The sequence below is a fragment of the Phacochoerus africanus genome, chromosome 2 (genome assembly GCF_016906955.1).
Source record: "Phacochoerus africanus isolate WHEZ1 chromosome 2, ROS_Pafr_v1, whole genome shotgun sequence".
NCBI lineage: Eukaryota > Metazoa > Chordata > Mammalia > Artiodactyla > Suidae > Phacochoerus > Phacochoerus africanus.
Genome location: NC_062545.1, coordinates 189,402,978 through 189,421,128, shown reverse-complemented (window position 1 = coordinate 189,421,128; position 18,151 = coordinate 189,402,978). Strand labels below are relative to the sequence as shown.

The following is an 18,151-nucleotide window of genomic DNA, read 5'->3' as shown; positions in this document are numbered from 1 at the left end:
ACAAAGCCACAGTCATCAAAACAGTGTGGTACTGGTATCAAAACAGACAGACAGACCAATGGAACAGAATAGAGAATCCGGAAATAAACCCTGACACCTAGGGTCAATTAATCTTTGACAAGGGAGGCAGGAACATAAAATGGGAAAAAGAAAGTCTATTCAGCAAGCATTGCTGGGAAACCTGGACAGCTGCATGCAAAGCATTGAAACTAGAACACACCCTCACACCATGCACAAAATAAACTCCAAATGGCTGAAAGACTTAAATATACGACAGGACACCATCCAACTCCTAGAAGAAAACATAGGCAAAACACTCTCTGACATCAACCTCATAAATATTTTCTCAGGGCAGTCTCCCAAAGCAATCGAAATCAGAGCAAAAATAAACCCATGGGACCTCATCAAACTGAAAAGCTTTTGCACAGCAAAGGAAACCCAAAAGAAAACAAAAAGACAACTTACAGAATGGGAGAAAATAGTTTCAAAGGATGCAACCGACAAGGGCTTAATCTCTAGAATATATAAACAACTGATACAACCCAACAGCAAAAAAGCCAATCAATCAATGGAAAAATGGGCAAAAGACCTGAATAGACATTTCTCCAAAGAAGATATACAGATGGCCAACAAACACATGAAAAAATGCTCAACATCGCTGGTTATAAGAGAAATGCAAATCAAAACTACCATGAGATACCACCTCACACCAGTCAGAATGGCCATCATTAATAAATCCACAAAGAACAAGTGCTGGAGGGGCTGTGGAGAAAAGGGAACCCTCCTGCACTGTTGGTGGGAATGTCAACTGGTACAGCCACTATGGAGAACAGTTTGGAGATACCTTACAGATCTATCCATAGAACTTCCATACGACCCCACAATCCCACTCTTGGGCATCTATCCGGACAAAACTCTGCTTAAAAGAGACACGTGCACCCGCATGTTCATTGCAGCACTATTCACAACAGCCAGGACATGGAAACAACCCAAATGTCCATCGACAGAGGATTGGATTCGGGAGATGTGGTATATATACACAATGGAATACTACTCAGCCATAAAAATGAATGACACAATGCCATTTGCAGCAACATGGATGGAGCTAGAGAATCTCATCCTGAGTGAAATGAGCCAGAAAGACAAAGACAAATACCATATGATATCACTTATAACTGGAATCTAGTACCCAGCACAAATGAACATCTCCTCAGAAAAGAAAATCATGGACTTGGAGAAGAGACTTGTGGCTGCCTGATGGGAGGGGGAGGGGGAGGGAGTGGGAGGGATCGGGAGCTTGGGCTTAATCAGACACAAGTTAGAATAGATTTACAAGGAGATCCTGCTGAATAGCATTGAGAACTTTGTCTAGATACTCATGTTGCAACAGAAGAAAGGCTGGGGGAAAAAATGTAATTGTAATGTATACATGTAAGGATAACCTGACCCCCTTGCTGTACAGTGGGAAAAAAAAAATAAAATAAAGCACGAAGTCCAAACTTCTTTTTCAACAAGGGATTGAACATCAAGTAGTCCAAATGTGAAGAGGGACCTGTAAGAGTGAGTTGGGAGAGAATTTCAGGTCCCCTGAGTATGGCCTTGATGCTGCTGAGCATGAAACCATAGATCAGAAACCTCAGTGTCAGCAGAACTGACAGGGGTGTCTTAGGCAAAGTGCAGTGTTTTGTTTGTTTGTTTGTTTGTTTTTGTTTTTCCCACTATTGGATGTAGAGGAGGGCATAGACAAGTTGTATTTTCCTGTGGTGAGTGATGTTGTATATCAAGCTTACTTTTTGGGCAAAAGGAAGAAACATACATGGTGGGATAGTTTTCTTCACTAATGCACCATATATTTCCATGAAGTTGGAGTTCATAACATCCTTCTCATCATAAGGTTGACATATGCAGTTTATGATTTATCAGTACTGTTATCATTAATGAATGACCCCAAGAAGATGTGCAGTTGATTACGAGACATTTTCTTTGCAGCTTTCCAGTAGATACCTAGTGTCATTCCTCATTTTGCAATCAACTAAAGACATCCTTATATTACTTGAAGGTGGAGATTAGGGTATCTGGGCTCTTTGTACACTTCTCTATAAATATCAGGACAGAGCCTTCAGAATTAATTGTTTCTTAGATGCACGATTACTGCTCACTTAGCCCTATGCAAAGAAATAGGTCATTCTATTCATCAGAATCTTGCTGTTCTGTAATTATGTGAGGAGCAAATAATTATAGATAGAGTGTCTGTGTGATTTTAAAGCAGGTAAATTTAGCATCATTAGAGAATAATCTGTAGCTGAAAAAACTCAAGTTTCTTTAAAAAACATGCAGACAACATTTAAACCTTGGTAGGCTTTATTATTCTCAAATGTGTTATATAAGTTGGAAAAAAGCTTTGACTGTTTCTTGGACTGGAATAGGCACTTACGGTTAAATAACAAGGCAGGAAAAGAGCTGGTCTCCATTTATTTCTTGACACTGTAGAAATACTGTCATTGAAACTTAGGAAGTTCCCATGTAGCACATCAGGTTAAGGATCTGGCATTGCTGCAGCTATGGCACAGGCTGCAACTATGTCAAGGGTTCAGTCCCTGGCCTGGGAATTTCTGCATCCATGTTTGTGGTAGAAAATTAAAAAAAAAAAAGAAAAAAGGAAAAGAAATTTAGTTATATATGCTTTGGACAAAGGACTATGTTCTGACATTTCATTTTTTATAAGTAGGACATGCATTTCTTTTTTCATTGACCAAGGTCAAAATTGGGTTTCCAGAAAGATGTAAATGGTGTTGAAAATTTGATTTTTTTTGGTCTTTTTTCCATTTCTTGGGCCAATCTTGTGGCATATGGAGGTCAAGTAGGAGCTATAGCTGCTAGCCTATGCCAGAGCCACAGCAACATGGAATCCGAGCCGCGTCTGCAACCTACACCATAGTTTACGGCAAAGCTGGATCCTTAACCCACTGAGCAAGGCCAGGGATTGAACCCGCAAACTCATGGTTCCTAGTCGGATTCGTTAACCACTTAGCCATGACGGGAACTCTGAAAATTTGATTATTAAAGAGACTTTATTTATAACCCTTTCAAAATTGAATGTGAGCTGTGAAGTACGTCTTGCACAAGGCTATATGGAAAGGGCATATTTTATAAATTCAGGTAGTTTGAGGTCTTTCAATTAATTTGTTTATTAATTTGGATAAATGGAGATTATAGGGAGGGCACATTGCTGTGCTTGGGCGCTGGTGAGCATGGTGGAGAACTTGCTTTTAGTAATCCTTGTCTACTCTTTTTTGCTTTTAATAATCCCTGTCTACTTTCTTTCCTCCCATCTACCTGTCTCCCTAAAAGAGGAGCCCACAGGCCTCATTATATTGGTACACTTTCAGGCTTGCATTCAATAAATTTTGAAGAACACAAACCAGAATCAGTAGGATTAGAATGAATCTGTAGCTGTGAGCCGACTTTAAAATTCCCTCTCATGTTTCCCACTATCACCATCTACCATTAAACTCCATTTGCAAGCTGCATGCAAAGCATTGAAACTAGAACACACCCTCACACCATGCACAAAAATAAACTCCAAATGGCTGAAAGACTTAAATATACGACAGGACACCATCCAACTCCTAGAAGAAAACATAGGCAAAACACTCTCTGACATCAACCTCATGAATATTTTCTCAGGGCAGTCTCCCAAAGCAATTGAAATTAGAGCAAAAATAAACCCATGGGACCTCATCAAACTGAAAAGCTTTTGCACAGCAAAGGAAACCCAAAAGAAAACAAAAAGACAACTTACAGAATGGGAGAAAATAGTTTCAAAGGATGCAACCGACAAGGGCTTAATCTCTAGAATATAGAAACAACTGATACAACCCAACAGCAAAAAAGCCAATCAATCAATGGAAAAATGGGCAAAAGACCTGAATAGACATTTCTCCAAAGAAGATATACAGATGGCCAACAAACACATGAAAAAATGCTCAACATCGCTGGTTATAAGAGAAATGCAAATCAAAACTACCATGAGATACCACCTCACACCAGTCAGAATGGCCATCATTAATAAATCCACAAAGAACAAGTGCTGGAGGGGCTGTGGAGAAAAGGGAACCCTCCTGCACTGTTGGTGGGAATGTCAACTGGTACAGCCACTATGGAGAACAGTTTGGAGATACCTTACAGATCTATCCATAGAACTTCCATATGACCCCACAATCCCACTCTTGGGCATCTATCCGGACAAAACTCTGCTTAAAAGAGACACGTGCACCCGCATGTTCATTGCAGCACTATTCACAACAGCCAGGACATGGAAACAACCCAAATGTCCATCGACAGAGGATTGGATTCGGGAGATGTGGTATATATACACAATGGAATACTACTCAGCCATAAAAATGAATGACACAATGCCATTTGCAGCAACATGGATGGAGCTAGAGAATCTCATCCTGAGTGAAATGAGCCAGAAAGACAAAGACAAATACCATATGATATCACTTATAACTGGAATCTAGTACCCAGCACAAATGAACATCTCCTCAGAAAAGAAAATCATGGACTTGGAGAAGAGACTTGTGGCTGCCTGATGGGAGGGGGAGGGGGAGGGAGTGGGAGGGATCGGGAGTTTGGGCTTATCAGTCACAACTTAGATTAGATTTACAAGGAGATCCTGCTGAATAGCATTGAGAACTTTGTCTAGATACTCATGTTGCAACAGAAGAAAGGCTGGGGGAAAAAATGTAATTGTAATGTATACATGTAAGGATAACCTGACCCCCTTGCTGTACAGTGGGAAAATAAAAATAAATAAATAAATAAAAGGCATAAAGGGGAAAAATATACTCCATTTGCAAAGGTTTACAGAATTTTGTAGGGATTTGGTGGGGTAGGGTATCTTTTTTATTTAAAAAGTACTGAAAAATCAAAAATAATTTGGAAAATCCTAGAAGTATAGGGAATAGGAGAAAAATTACCCATAATTCCGCGACCTATTGATGACTTCAGTTAACATTTTGATGCCCATCATTTCAATTATACACATAGTATTTTTATCCATGAACTTGGGCTCACATTATACATACCCTGTTTTTTTTTTCTCATTTGCAATTTGTAATGGGAGCAACACCATGTCATTAAATATTTTTCTTTAAATAAGTTTAGCTTTTTTTTTTAATATTCTATGTTTCAGACATAGTGTAAGGTTTAGTTTCCTTTTAAGCATTTAAACCATTACTCTATTGCTGAATATTAATGCTATTTACATGTTCTTTTTGATTATAAACAATGTTGCAGTGAACAGCACTTAAATGCATTTTTATGCAATCCATGGTTAATTGTTTAAGCTACTTTGCTTCTACAACTGGAATGTCTGATAAAAATTAAAACGTTTAAAAAAGCTTTTGATATTAATAGCAAATTCCCCATGCACCTCCAAATAGTTGTGTCATTTCATACCCCTTTTGTCACTGTGATGTCTTGTGTCCCTATTAAAAAACTGCAGTTGTTGGTTTTCCTTTTATTTATTTTTTATTTTTTATTTTTTGCTGTTTAGAGCTGCATCCCCGGCATGTGGAAGTTCCCAGGCTAGGGGTTGAATTGGAGCTATAGCTGGTGGCCTATACCACAGCCAGAGCAACTCTGGATCCGAGCGGCATCTGTGGACCTACACCACAACTCATGGCAATGCTGGATCCTTAACCCACTGAGCAAGGCCAGGGATTGAACTTGCATCCTCATCACTGCTAGTCAGATTCGTTAGCTGCTGAGCCACAGTGGGAACTCCTGGTTATCCTTTTTATAAAGAATCATCTTTCTTTTTAGTAAAGATCTTTGCAGTATTCTTTCTTCTAGCTGTTGCATTCCCTTGTTGATTTCTTTTCTAATTTGGCTATACCTGTTGCATGTGGAACTTCCTGGGCCAGGGGTAGAACCTGCACCACAGCAGTGACATGAGCTGCTGCAATGACAATGCAGGATCCTTAACCTGCTGTGCTACAAGGGAACTCCCCCTTATTGATTTCTATTTCTTAAATTTAAAAACCATTATTGTGTTAGATATATTTTTATACTGCCTTGAACATTTTGCTGAAAACAGTTTATGGACTCTTCATGAAAGAAAACCATGTTTGCTCAAAAGTTCTAAACTCATTTAAAAGCAATATGTTTTCGCTGAAAGCAGGAGGAAATATGTATTAAGCATCTGATGGTTACCATGTTAAGGACCCTGCCAGATGCCCGAGAAGCACAAGGTGTGATCCTTAGAGGTCTTGTGTTCTTAGTTGGGGAAGCACAACCAAACTCACATATTCTGAAGAGTCATTTTTTCCTCTACCTTTCTTAGATTCATGCCCCCCTAAAATCACTTAGCAAATTGGTGATTGACCTCACTTCTCCACAGAACCACTCCCAGAATCACTGCTCCATGGCTTCATCCTTTTTTTTTGTCTTTTTCTAGGGCCGAACTCATGGCATATGGAGGTTCCCAGGCTAGGGATCTAATCAGAGCTGTAGTCGCTGGCCTACACCACAGCCACAGCAACTCGGGATCTGAGCTGCGTCTGCAACCTACATCACAGCTCATAGCAACGCCAGATCCTTAACCCACTGAGCAAGGCCAGGGATTGAACTCGCAACCTCATGGTTCCTAGTTGGATTTGTTAACCACTGAGCCACGACAGGAACTCCCATGGCTTTATTCTTGAGGTGCCTAGGCTTTCTTCCTTCCTTCCCTTGACTCTGATCTTAGTCTAATTGAGCACCACTGTCTTTGCCTGAATCCCAGTTGAGACAGAAGGAGCGATGAGGGAGGACAAACCTGAGAGGTCTCACCAAGGTCTTGATGTGAGAGACTGAAGCCGGGGACTGAAGGAGATAGAAGAGGCAGAGATATTTCCACATTTTCAACTTGAGAGAGAGCAGTGCTGGTATATCCAAAAGAAATGGGCAGTTGTGAAGTCTTATTTCTGTAGGTTGTTAATCAGATGGTGGTCGGAATTCCAGTGCCTCTTTGCTCCCTGGTTATCCATGGCAAGTCCCTTCATGTTTCTGAGTCTCAGTTTGCTCTTCTTTTCCCTGAGCGTCATCTTACCTGACTCTCATGTGTGTTATTGGTTTGCCTATCAAATGACATGGTACATGTGAACATACTTTGTAAGGGGCAAAGCCATACTCATGTTAGCTGTCATTGCTCTTATCAGATGTGTTGTTTCTGCAGTCAGATTGTCAATGGAGACACCAGCTTCTTGGGTTAAACATGTCCATGCCAGGGGTCATGCCATGGGCCCCATCTGGCCTACCGCTTGTTCTCAAATGACCCATGACCAAACAATGGCTTCTGATTTTTAATATGGTTGAGAAAATCAAAAGAAAAATATCTTTTTTGTTTGTTTGTTTGTTTTTGTCTTTTGTCTTTTTAGGGCCACACCCACAGCGTATGGAGGTTCCCAGGCTAGGGGTCTAACAGCTGCCGGCCTATGCCAGAGCCACAGCAACCCAGGATCCGAGCCTTGTCTGCGACCTACACCACAGCTCATGGCAATGCTGGGTCCTTAACCCACTGAGCAAGGCCAGGGATCGAACCCTCAACCTCATGGTTCCTAGTCGGATTCGTTAACCACTGAGCCACGATGGGAACGCCAAGAAAAATATTTGTGATGTGAGAAAATTACATGAAATTCAAATGTTGGTGTCTGTAAATAAAGTGTATCAAAATATAGCCAAACCTCCTTACTTATGGATTACTGTGTCTAGCTGCTTTCTTTCTGCAACAGACAGAGACTGTATGTGCTGCAGAGCCTAAACTATTTACCACTTTTAGTAAGAGCTGAGCAGCCTGGCCTGCACATTGCATTTTCCTACCTTTATTCTCTGACATTGATTCAAGTGAAGAGTTCCTGTGGAGCTTCTTAAAAATGGAGAAAGATGAAGAAAAAAGATAAGGAGAAAATGTCAGGTTAGAAAAGAACTTGAGGGAGTTCCCCTGGTGGCACAGTGGCTAACGAATCCGACTAGGAACCATGAGGTTGCAGGTTCGATCCCTGGCCTTGCTCAGTGGGTTAACGATCTGGCGTTGCCGTGAGCTGTGGTGTAGGTTGCAGACGCGGCTCGGATCCTGTGTTGCTGTGGCTCTGGCGTAGGCCGGCAGCTATAGCTCCGATTTGACCCCTAGCCTGGGAACCTCCATATGCCGCGGGAGCGGCCCAAGAAATAGCAAAAAGACAAAAAAACAAAACAGAAAAAAAAAAAGGAAAGAACTTGAGGAGTTCCCTCATGGCCTAGAGATTAAGGATTCTGCATTGTCATTGTTGTGGCTCTGTTCCCTGCTGAGGCATTGGTTTGATTCCTGGCCTGGGAACTTAATGCATGCAGTGGACATGCTCCCCACAAAGGACAAATAACATTCAGTAATAGAAAATACAGTTAGGAGTTTCTGTTGCGGTGCATTGGATTAAGAATCTGCCTGCAGCAGCTCCAGTCACTGCAGAGGCATGGTCTCATTTCCTGGCCCAGTGCAGTAGGTTAAGGATCTGGCATTGCCACAGCTGAGGATTAGGTTGCAGCTGCTGCTTGGATTCAATCCCTGGCCTGGGAACTTCCGTACGCCGTGGGCGTGGCCATAAAATTTTTTTAAAAAAGGAAATACATTTAGCAAACAAATTTTCTCTGTTCCTTTAATGATGACAGGCTGGGATATGTTTGTGCTCTTCTTATGCATTTTTTTTTGGCTGTGCCTGTGGCATCCAGAAGTTCTTAGGCCAGATATTGAACTTGCACCACAGCAGTGACAATGCCAGATCCTTAACCCACTGAGCCGCCAGGAAACTCCTTTTTTGCATTTTAAAATAAATAAGGGAAGTCCTGATGTGGCTTAGTGGGTTAAGAACCTGACACACGGGAGCTTGGGTTTATCAGACACAATTTAGAATAGATTTACAAGGAGATCCTGCTGAATAGCATTGAGAACTTTGTCTAGATACTCACATTGCAACAGAACAAAGGGTGGGGAAAAAAATGTAATTGTAATGTATACATGTAAGGATAACTTGATCTCCTTGCTGTACAGTGGGAAAATTAAAAAAAAAAAAAAAAAAAAAAGAACCTGACACAGTATCTGTGAGGATGTGGGTTTTGTCCCTGGCCTTGCTAAGTAGGTTAAGGACCGAGTTGCCACAAGTTGCTGTGTAGGTCACAGATGTGGCTTGGATCCCACGTTGCTGTGGCTGTGGTATAGGCCTGCAGTTGCAGCTCCAATTTGACTCCTAGCTTGGGAACTTTCATAGGCTGCAGGTGTGGCCCTATGAAGTAAGGAGATAAGTAAGTAAATAAGTAATAAATAAGAAAAAAAAGTCTTTTACTGTCATTGTGTTACTATGGTTGACCCTTTCATTGTATTTCATACAATAAAATCTTCATTGTCTCAAATTAACTTAATACCATAAAATACAAGTTACCAAATTAACACAGTGAAATATAAAAGATGACTATTCACATTTTCTTCTCTTATTTTCCTTAGTGAGAAGCTGGATGGAAAAACTGAAAGACAAGGTAAGAAGTATTTTCTTCCTTTGGATTTGTCTTAGGTGGCATGGCTTTATCAAATGAAAAATCATGAAAGTAATGGAGCTTTATTTCATTATTCTGATTCTGGTACTCTATGCAAAGATACAAAGCCACATCTGAGTACTCAGTAAGAAAGAACACAAAGGATGCCTGATTTTTTGAAGTACCATTCATTCTATGGGATGTAATTTCTGGTACTAAAAACTGAGTAGCACCCTTGACACAGGCAAGGTAGAGTTCCTTTTAGGGAATTTCAGGAGTGTAATCCCATTCTGGTGGGTGTTTCTTGTCCCAGTGCAAGGATCTTTTAAACCTGATCTTCCTATATGAGGAAGAAATACTGTGGCTTTTGGAAGGCATTGATTTTTCTGATCCAAGGATAGACTTGATTGACGAATAAAAGTTTGTGGTGGAAATGGCATCCTTAAACCATAGTGGGAGGTGGGATTAAAAGCACCAGAACACTTGAGTGTTCTCCTTAGACCCACTTTTATAGAGACTATTATTGTCACTATCTACTGAATGATAATGAGCTGACCTGTCTGGAATGGCCAGTTACTGAAAAATATTTTTCTCTCTTGCATGAATTCTACCATCTACATCTGTGATTGACAAGATTAACTTCCAGGTTCATATTTTTCATTTTCTTTTAATTTCAACACTCTCTAAGGTTTCATTTTTGGTACCTTGTAATTTCAAACTGGAATTACTCATAAAAATGTTGATGGAATTCTGAACTTCTTGCTGTAGCCTGTGTCAGATCCCATTACTGTAACCCAGCTCAGATTTCACTGGGGGTTTAGTTAAATGGAAATCTTTTCAACTGCCAGATAGGAAGTATTTCCATTTTACTTGTCTCAGGATATATATCTGTTGATAGTATTTCCTATCTTTTTTTTTAATTATTATTTGAGGTCAATCCCCCCAGTCCCCAGATTTGAATGAGTAGTATTTTTTTTTTTTTGCTACAGTTTAATGTTACAGGATAAAAGGAAACATTCAATTGCAATTGAAATGGTAGAGTTATATTAATTCTACTTCCTATTATTTTTCTGCTTCTCAGTAAAATTTAGCACATATAGTTTTTGAGAATGAGAATGTTCATCTATATTAAAAGTGATGTTAAAAGGTTTGAAGCCTGTTGACATCAGTAGAGGCCACAACTGAATGGCTTCAGTTGTCTAAGGAAGGTATAATCAGATGCATGAGCAAGATTTGGGGTAAAAGAAGCTCAAAAGTTCAGAACTGAATGTTTTTCCATTGTGAGTGCTTCTTATTTTTCAGGGGAAAATATGATATGATGAAAAGCAAACAGATTTGGTAGTTTAATCTAGGAATCCATATGTCATTGTTTCTATAGAAAATATCCTTCTGAGTTACAAAAATGGAGAAGAAAGAGACTTAAAATAAATTTTGGCATGTAGCCTGTTTTGATGTTGGATGTTGCAAATTTTTTTTTAATTTTTAATTTTTTTTGGTCTTTTTGTCTTTTTAGGGCCACACCCATGTCATATGGAGGTTACCAGGCTAGGGGTCTAATCAGAGCTACAGCTGCCAGCCTATGCCATAGCCACAGCAACGCCAGATCTGCGAGCTACACCACAGCTCACGGCGATGCCGGATCCCCAGCCCACTGAGGGAGGCCAGGGATCAAACCCACAACCTCATTGTTCCTAGTTGGATTAATTTCTGCTGCGCCATGAAGGGAACTCCGGATGTTGCAAATTTTTTTACCTGTCTATATGTCTGTAGCTTTGCCACTCCATTTAGAAATCTGTGTAGCTTTAGAGAAAGGGTGTATTTTTTTCTTCCTGTGGACCCTTCCTTCCTAACTTGTCTCAAAAGCCTGGCACCCTCTCTCTGCTCTGTTTCATCAAGAGAAATAATTTATGTGTGATCTTAGTTTTCTGGATTATTTTGAAGTTTTTCTAGCCCTCTCTTCACTTTATTCTGTATATTTTTTTCAGTTACATCTTAGTTTTAAAAAATTGGAAGAAAATTAGTTGAGACTCCCACTGGGTTGACTTATTTTTGCTTTGCCTTCATTTTTTTTTTTTTTCCAGGTCTTTTTTAGGACTGAACCCATGGCATATGGAAGTTCCCAGGCTAGGGGTTGAATCAGAGTTCTACCTGCTGGCCTGCGCCATAGCTACAGCAATGCAGGATCTGAGCTGCCTCTGCGGCCTACACCATAGCTCATGGCAACATCTGATCCTAACCCATTGAGCGAGGTCAGGGATTGAACCTGTGTCCTCACAGATACTCAATGGGTTCGTTTACACTGTGTCGCAATGGGAACTCCTTAATTTTTTTTTTTTTTAATTTGACCATTTTTCAAACTGAAGTAGTTAATTTACAATGTGTTAGTTTCAGGTATATAGCAAAGTGATTCAGTTATACTATATATATATTTTTTCCAGATTATTTTCCGTTATAGGTTATTACAAGATATTGACCATAGTTCCCTGTGCTGTATGGTAGGTTTTTGTTGTTTATCTTATGTATAATAGTTTGATCTGCTAATCCCAAACTCCAAATTTATCTCATCTCCACCACCCTGCTATACCCTTTGATAACCATCAGTTTGTTTTCTATGTCTGTGAATCTATTTCTGTTTTGTAAATAAATTCATTTGTATCATTTTTTTAGATGCCACATATAAATGATATCATATGATATTTGTCTCTGACTTAATATGCTAATCTCTAGGTCCTGATTCTTAGCCCACTGAGTGAGGCCAGGGATCAAACCTGCATCCTTATGGATACAGGTCGGATTCGTTTCTGCTGAGCCACAGCGGGAACTCCCTCTCCCTCTTTCTCTTCATCTGTCTTTCTAGCTAGCTGGCTATCACCATAAAAGAGATTTTTTAGTTATTATCTTCAGAAACTATTTGAGAGTGAAACTATTGCCACTTTGATGAAAGTCATGGAATCCCTTAGAGATGAAAACTAAGCTACATATTTAACTGGCTCTATAGTCAACCCAGGATATCTTCTCCCTTTAGCTTCATTTAATTGTTTCTGATACTGGTTTCCCTGTTAGTTAGCTGGACTCTAGAAAGTGTGGTAGGTGTTCTAAAAAGTTCTGAATTATCCCATTCACTGTGATTGTTTAGTCTTTCTGAATTAGGATTAAGATCAGCCATGAATGCAGAAATCCCCAATGACAATGGCTTAACCTAGAGAGAAGTCCGTTTGTCTCTCACTTATGAGTCTGCAGGTAGCAATCAAGGGTTATTGTGGAGCAGCACTGTGAAAGCTCAGGCTCCTTCTTTGATGCTCCATCATTTGTGACCTTTATTCTCAAGGTTGTCTTGTGGTCCTGGATGGCAGTTCGGTCCATATTCTAGCCAGAAGGAAGAGGAAGAGGGGAGGCTAAGACAGCCTTCCCCTCTTAAGAGGGAAGATAAAAGCACTCTGCCATTCTTGAAGGAGGTGGTAAAGGCTCTGCTCTCCTCCTGAAAAGCATGCTCTGGAAGTAGCATGTGTTACTTAGGTATCATCTCCTTAGTGAGGTTTATCACATGGTCATATCCAGATGGAGGAAGTAATCATTATCCTGTGCCCAGCCCAGATGGGAGGTTCTCTTGCTCTAGAGAAAGAATATTTTTGAGCGACAGTCCCTATACTCATTCCATAATTAATCTTCCTGGTTAAACGTCCAAGTTAGTGATGCTTGTCTGGCAAACCCTTACCTGGCTACCTATTGATGTATTTTTTTTCCTATTGATGTATTTTGTTTCTTGAAATTGATGATGCATCAAAATTTTAGTTGTGTAATAAAGACCAGCCCTATTGTTCTATCACCAGGATCATTCTGTTTCTTCTGGCTTTAGGAAATAATCCATTAAATGGATGATCCAGCCTGTATTTCATAACAGTGATTCTCCTGTGTAGTCTGGACTAGTAGCACTGGCATCATCTGGGAGCTTGTTAGAGATGCAAAATCTCAGTTCCCATCATAGATCTACTGGAGCAGAAACTCTGGGAAAGGGGTCCAACAACTTGTGGGGTTTTTTTTTGTTGTTGTTGGTTTGTTTGTTTTTTAACAAGTCTTGCAGGTGATTTTGGTGCATGCTCAAGTCTGAGAATCATTGTTGAAGAGACAGCATAAGGGCATTGTCTTAATTCAGCAGACTTTAGGCAGTACAGCAAAACATTTGATTTTCTTATCATTTTTTTGAAGACCAGTTTCTCTGAACAAATACATTATCCTGAGAAGAAGGAGATACCTTTCTCATAAATACAAACCAAAACAAACAAACTAAAACCAAACACAAAAACAATTCCATCTAGTACATCTTACCTTGCAATCCATTTTTTATTTTCAAACTCCTTATTTGGAAAGAATTTCAAACTTAAAAAAAGATGCATGAATAAAATAGTGCAAAGAATCCCCTTCTACCTTTCCTTCAGCTGCACTCCTTCTTCTCATGTTGCCCCATTTATTTTATCATTTGCCAACAATCTCCCTGCCTCTGCTGTTTTTTTCTGGGCCGTTTGAAGGCAAGTTGCATACATCCTGACTCTTTTACACACAATACTTCAGTGCATATTTCCTATGAATAGGAATACTCTGTTATCAAACCACACTGCAATTATCAGCTTGAGTACACTTAACATCGATGCCATACATTTATCTGTTCTGGCATCCATATTTCATTTTTTTAAACACACCCAAAATGTCCTTTATAAAAGCATTTTTCTCCTCCAATAAAGGTTCTAGTCTAGGATCTTATAACACATTTAGTTGTCAAGATTCCTTAGCTTTCTTTTTTTTTTTTTAGGGCCACACCCGTGGCATATGGAAGTTCTCAGGCTAGGGGTCAAATCGGAGCTACAGCTACTGGCCTACACCACAGCCATAGCAATGCCAGATCTGAGCCTCGTCTGTGACATACACCACAGCTTATGGCAATGCCGGATCCCCACCCCACTGAGTGAGGCCAGGGATCAAACCTGCATCATCATGGATGCTAGCTGGATTTGTTTCCACTGTACCACAACAGGAACTCCTCCTTAGTTTTCTTTAATGTGGAACTTTTTTATAGCCATCTTTTGTCTTTCATGGCAGTGGCAGTTTTAAAGAGTATAGTGTTTTTTAAAAATAGAACATTCCTCGGTTTAAGTTTATTGGATATTTCCTTATGGTTAGATTCAAATTATGCATTCTTGAATGTGCACAGATGTGGTTGTAGCCTTTTCAGGATGTTACATGGGGAGGGTTGTGTACATCCAGTAATTCTGAACAGGGAAAGGTTCTAGGCAGAATTGATAACTTAAAAAAATATGCATACATGTCTTATTTGCTCTCATCTACAGGAAGCCAGTCCTGGACAATTCTTTTTTTTTTATTTTATTATTTTTTTTTAATAATTTTTTTAATTTTCCCACTGTACAGCAAGGGGGTCAGGTTATTCTTACATGTATACATTACAATTACATTTTTTCCCCCAGCCTTTCTTCTGTTGCAACATGAGTATCTAGACAAAGTTCTCAATGCTACTCAGCAGGATCTGCTTGTAAATCTATTCTAAGTTGTGACTGATAAGCCCAAACTCCCGATCCCTCCCACTCCCTCCCCCTCCCCCTCCCATCAGGCAGCCACAAGTCTCTTCTCCAAGTCCATGATTTTCTTTTCTGAGGAGATGTTCATTTGTGCTGGGTACTAGATTCCAGTTATAAGTGATATCATATGGTATTTGTCTTTGTCTTTCTGGCTCATTTCACTCAGGATGAGAGTCTCTAGCTCCATCCATGTTGCTGCAAATGGCATTATGCCATTCTTTTTTTATGGCCGAGTAGTATTCCATTGTGTATATATACCACATCTCCCGAATCCAATAATCTGTCGATGGACATTTGGGTTGTTTCCATGTCCTGGCTGTTGTGAATAGTGCTGCAATGAACATGCGGGTGCACGTGTCTCTTTTAAGTAGAGTTTTGTCTGGATAGATGCCCAAGAGTGGGATTGTGGGGTCGTATGGAAGTTCTATGGACAGATTTGTAAGGTATCTCCAAACTGTTCTCCATAGTGGCTGTACCAGTTGACATTCCCACCAACAGTGCAGGAGGGTTCCCTTTTCTCCACAGCCCCTCCAGCACTTGTTCTTTGTGGATTTATTAATGATGGCCATTCTGACTGGTGTGAGGTGGTATCTCATGGTAGTTTTGATTTGCATTTCTCTTATAACCAGCGATGTTGAGCATTTTTTCATGTGTTTGTTGGCCATCTGTATATCTTCTTTGGAGAAATGTCTATTCAGGTCTTTTGCCCATTTTTCCATTGATTGATTGGCTTTTTTGCTGTTGGGTTGTATCAGTTGTTTATATATTCTAGAGATTAAGCCCTTGTCGGTTGCATCCTTTGAAACTATTTTCTCCCATTCTGTAAGTTGTCTTTTTGTTTTCTTTTGGGTTTCCTTTGCTGTGCAAAAGCTTTTCAGTTTGATGAGGTCCCATGGGTTTATTTTTGCTCTGATTTCGATTGCTTTGGGAGACTGCCCTGAGAAAATATTTATGAGGTTGATGTCAGAGAGTGTTTTGCCTATGTTTTCTTCTAGGAGTTGGATGGTGTCCTGTCGTATATTTAAGTCTTTCAGCCATTTGGAGTTTATTTTTGTGCATGGTGTGAGGGTGTGTTCTAGTTTCAATGCTTTGCATGCAGCTGTCCAGGTTTCCCAGCAATGCTTGCTGAATAGACTTTCTTTTTCCCATTTTATGTTCCTGCCTCCCTTGTCAAAGATTAATTGACCCTAGGTGTCAGGGTTTATTTCCGGATTCTCTATTCTGTTCCATTGGTCTGTCTGTCTGTTTTGATACCAGTACCACACTGTTTTGATGACTGTGGCTTTGTAGTATTTCTTGAAGTCTGGGAGAGTGATGCCTCCTGCTTGGTTTTTGTTTCTCAGGATTGCTTTGGCGATTCTGGGTCTTTTGTGGTTCCATATAAATGTTTGGATTGTTTGTTCTAGTTCTGTGAAAAATGTCATGGGTAATCTGATAGGGATTGCATTGAATCTGTAGATTGCTTTGGGTAGGATGGCCATTTTTACAATATTGATTTTCCCAATCCAGGAACATGGACTATCTTTCCATTTCTTTACATCGTCTTTGATTTCTTTGATTAAAGTTTTATAGTTCTCGGCATATAGGTCCTTTCCCTCCTTGGTCAGGTGTATTCCGAGGTATTTGATTTTGTGAGGTGCAATTTTAAAAGGTGTCGTATTTTTGTATTCCTTTTCTAATATTTCATTGCTGGTATACAGAAATGCAACTGACTTCTGAATGTTCATCTTCTATCCTGCTACTTTGCTGAATTTGTTAATCAGTTCAAGGAGTTTTGGGGTTGAGTCCTTAGGGTTTTCTATGTATAGTATCATGTCATCTGCATACAGTGACAGTTTGATCTCTTCTCTTCCTATATGGATGCCTTTGATTTCTTTGGTTTGTCTAATTGCTGTGGCTAGGACTTCCAAAACGATGTTGAAGAGCAGTGGGGAGAGTGGGCATCCCTGTCTTGTTCCAGATTTGAGTGAGAAGGCTTTCAGTTTTTCCCCATTGAGTATTATATTTGCTGTGGGTTTCTCATAAATGGCTTTGATTATATTCAGGAATGTTCCCTCTATACCCAGTTTGGCGAGGGTCTTGATCATGAATGGATGTTGGACTTTGTCAAATGCTTTTTCTGCGTCTATTGAGATGATCATATGATTTTTGACTTTTTTTTTTGTTAATGTGGTGTATGATGCTGATTGATTTGCGGATGTTGAACCATCCTTGTGAACCTGGGATGAACCCCACCTGGTCATGGTGTATAATTTTTTTGGTATGTTGTTGGATTCGGTTGGCTAAGATTTTGTTGAGAATTTTTGCATCTATATTCATCAATGATATTGGGCGATAGTTTTCTTTTTTGGTGGTATCTCTGTCTGGTTTTGGAATGAGGGTGATGGTGGCATCATAGAATGTCTTTGGGAGTATTCCTTCTTCTTCCACCTTTTGAAAGAGTTTAAGGAGGATGGGCACCAATTCCTCTTTATATGTTTGATAAAATTCACCTGTGAAGCCATCTGGCAGTCCTGGACAATTCTTAAAAAAAGAACTTATTTCCAGTTAGTCAGTTTCCAAAGAGGAATGGTTAAATTATATCTGAAGAGGGTAGGTTGCTTTGTTCCCATCTTGTAATTTACCTGTAATTTCTAAGCACTGACAGATGCCACACAAATACAGACACACAAACACACATATGCAGACACAGACCTACACACACACAAGAGGGGATGAAAAAAAAGAGGAGAGAGCAGGATTAACTGAATTTTTGTGAAGTCTACATGATATAAAGCTCTAGAAACCAGAAGTCTTGATGTGCAAATAAAAAACACGGGAAGAGTGGCACATTATATAATATTCATGTTTTTGATGTGGGATTTGAGTTATGTAGTGTGAAGAGACCATGCAGAGATTAAGTTGAGCTCCCCAAAGTTCAAATATCATCATTTGAAGGTACAGCTGTGTAAAATCGAATCTCCTGTGCTTAAAGTTGACCGTATATCATCATATACATTATTTTCGTGTGCCGA

At 39.7% G+C, this 18,151-nt stretch overlaps 1 protein-coding gene across 1 annotated transcript in view; it reads left to right on the top strand.

Moving 5' to 3' along the window:
- Nucleotides 1-18,151, top strand: part of ARMH4 (armadillo like helical domain containing 4) — a 153,357-nt gene that overhangs the window by 132,397 nt on the left and 2,809 nt on the right. Inside the window, exon 6 of the mRNA XM_047767440.1 lies at nucleotides 9,521-9,552. Coding sequence (XP_047623396.1) covers nucleotides 9,521-9,552 — 32 coding nt within the window. The remainder of the gene's footprint in view (nucleotides 1-9,520; nucleotides 9,553-18,151) is intronic.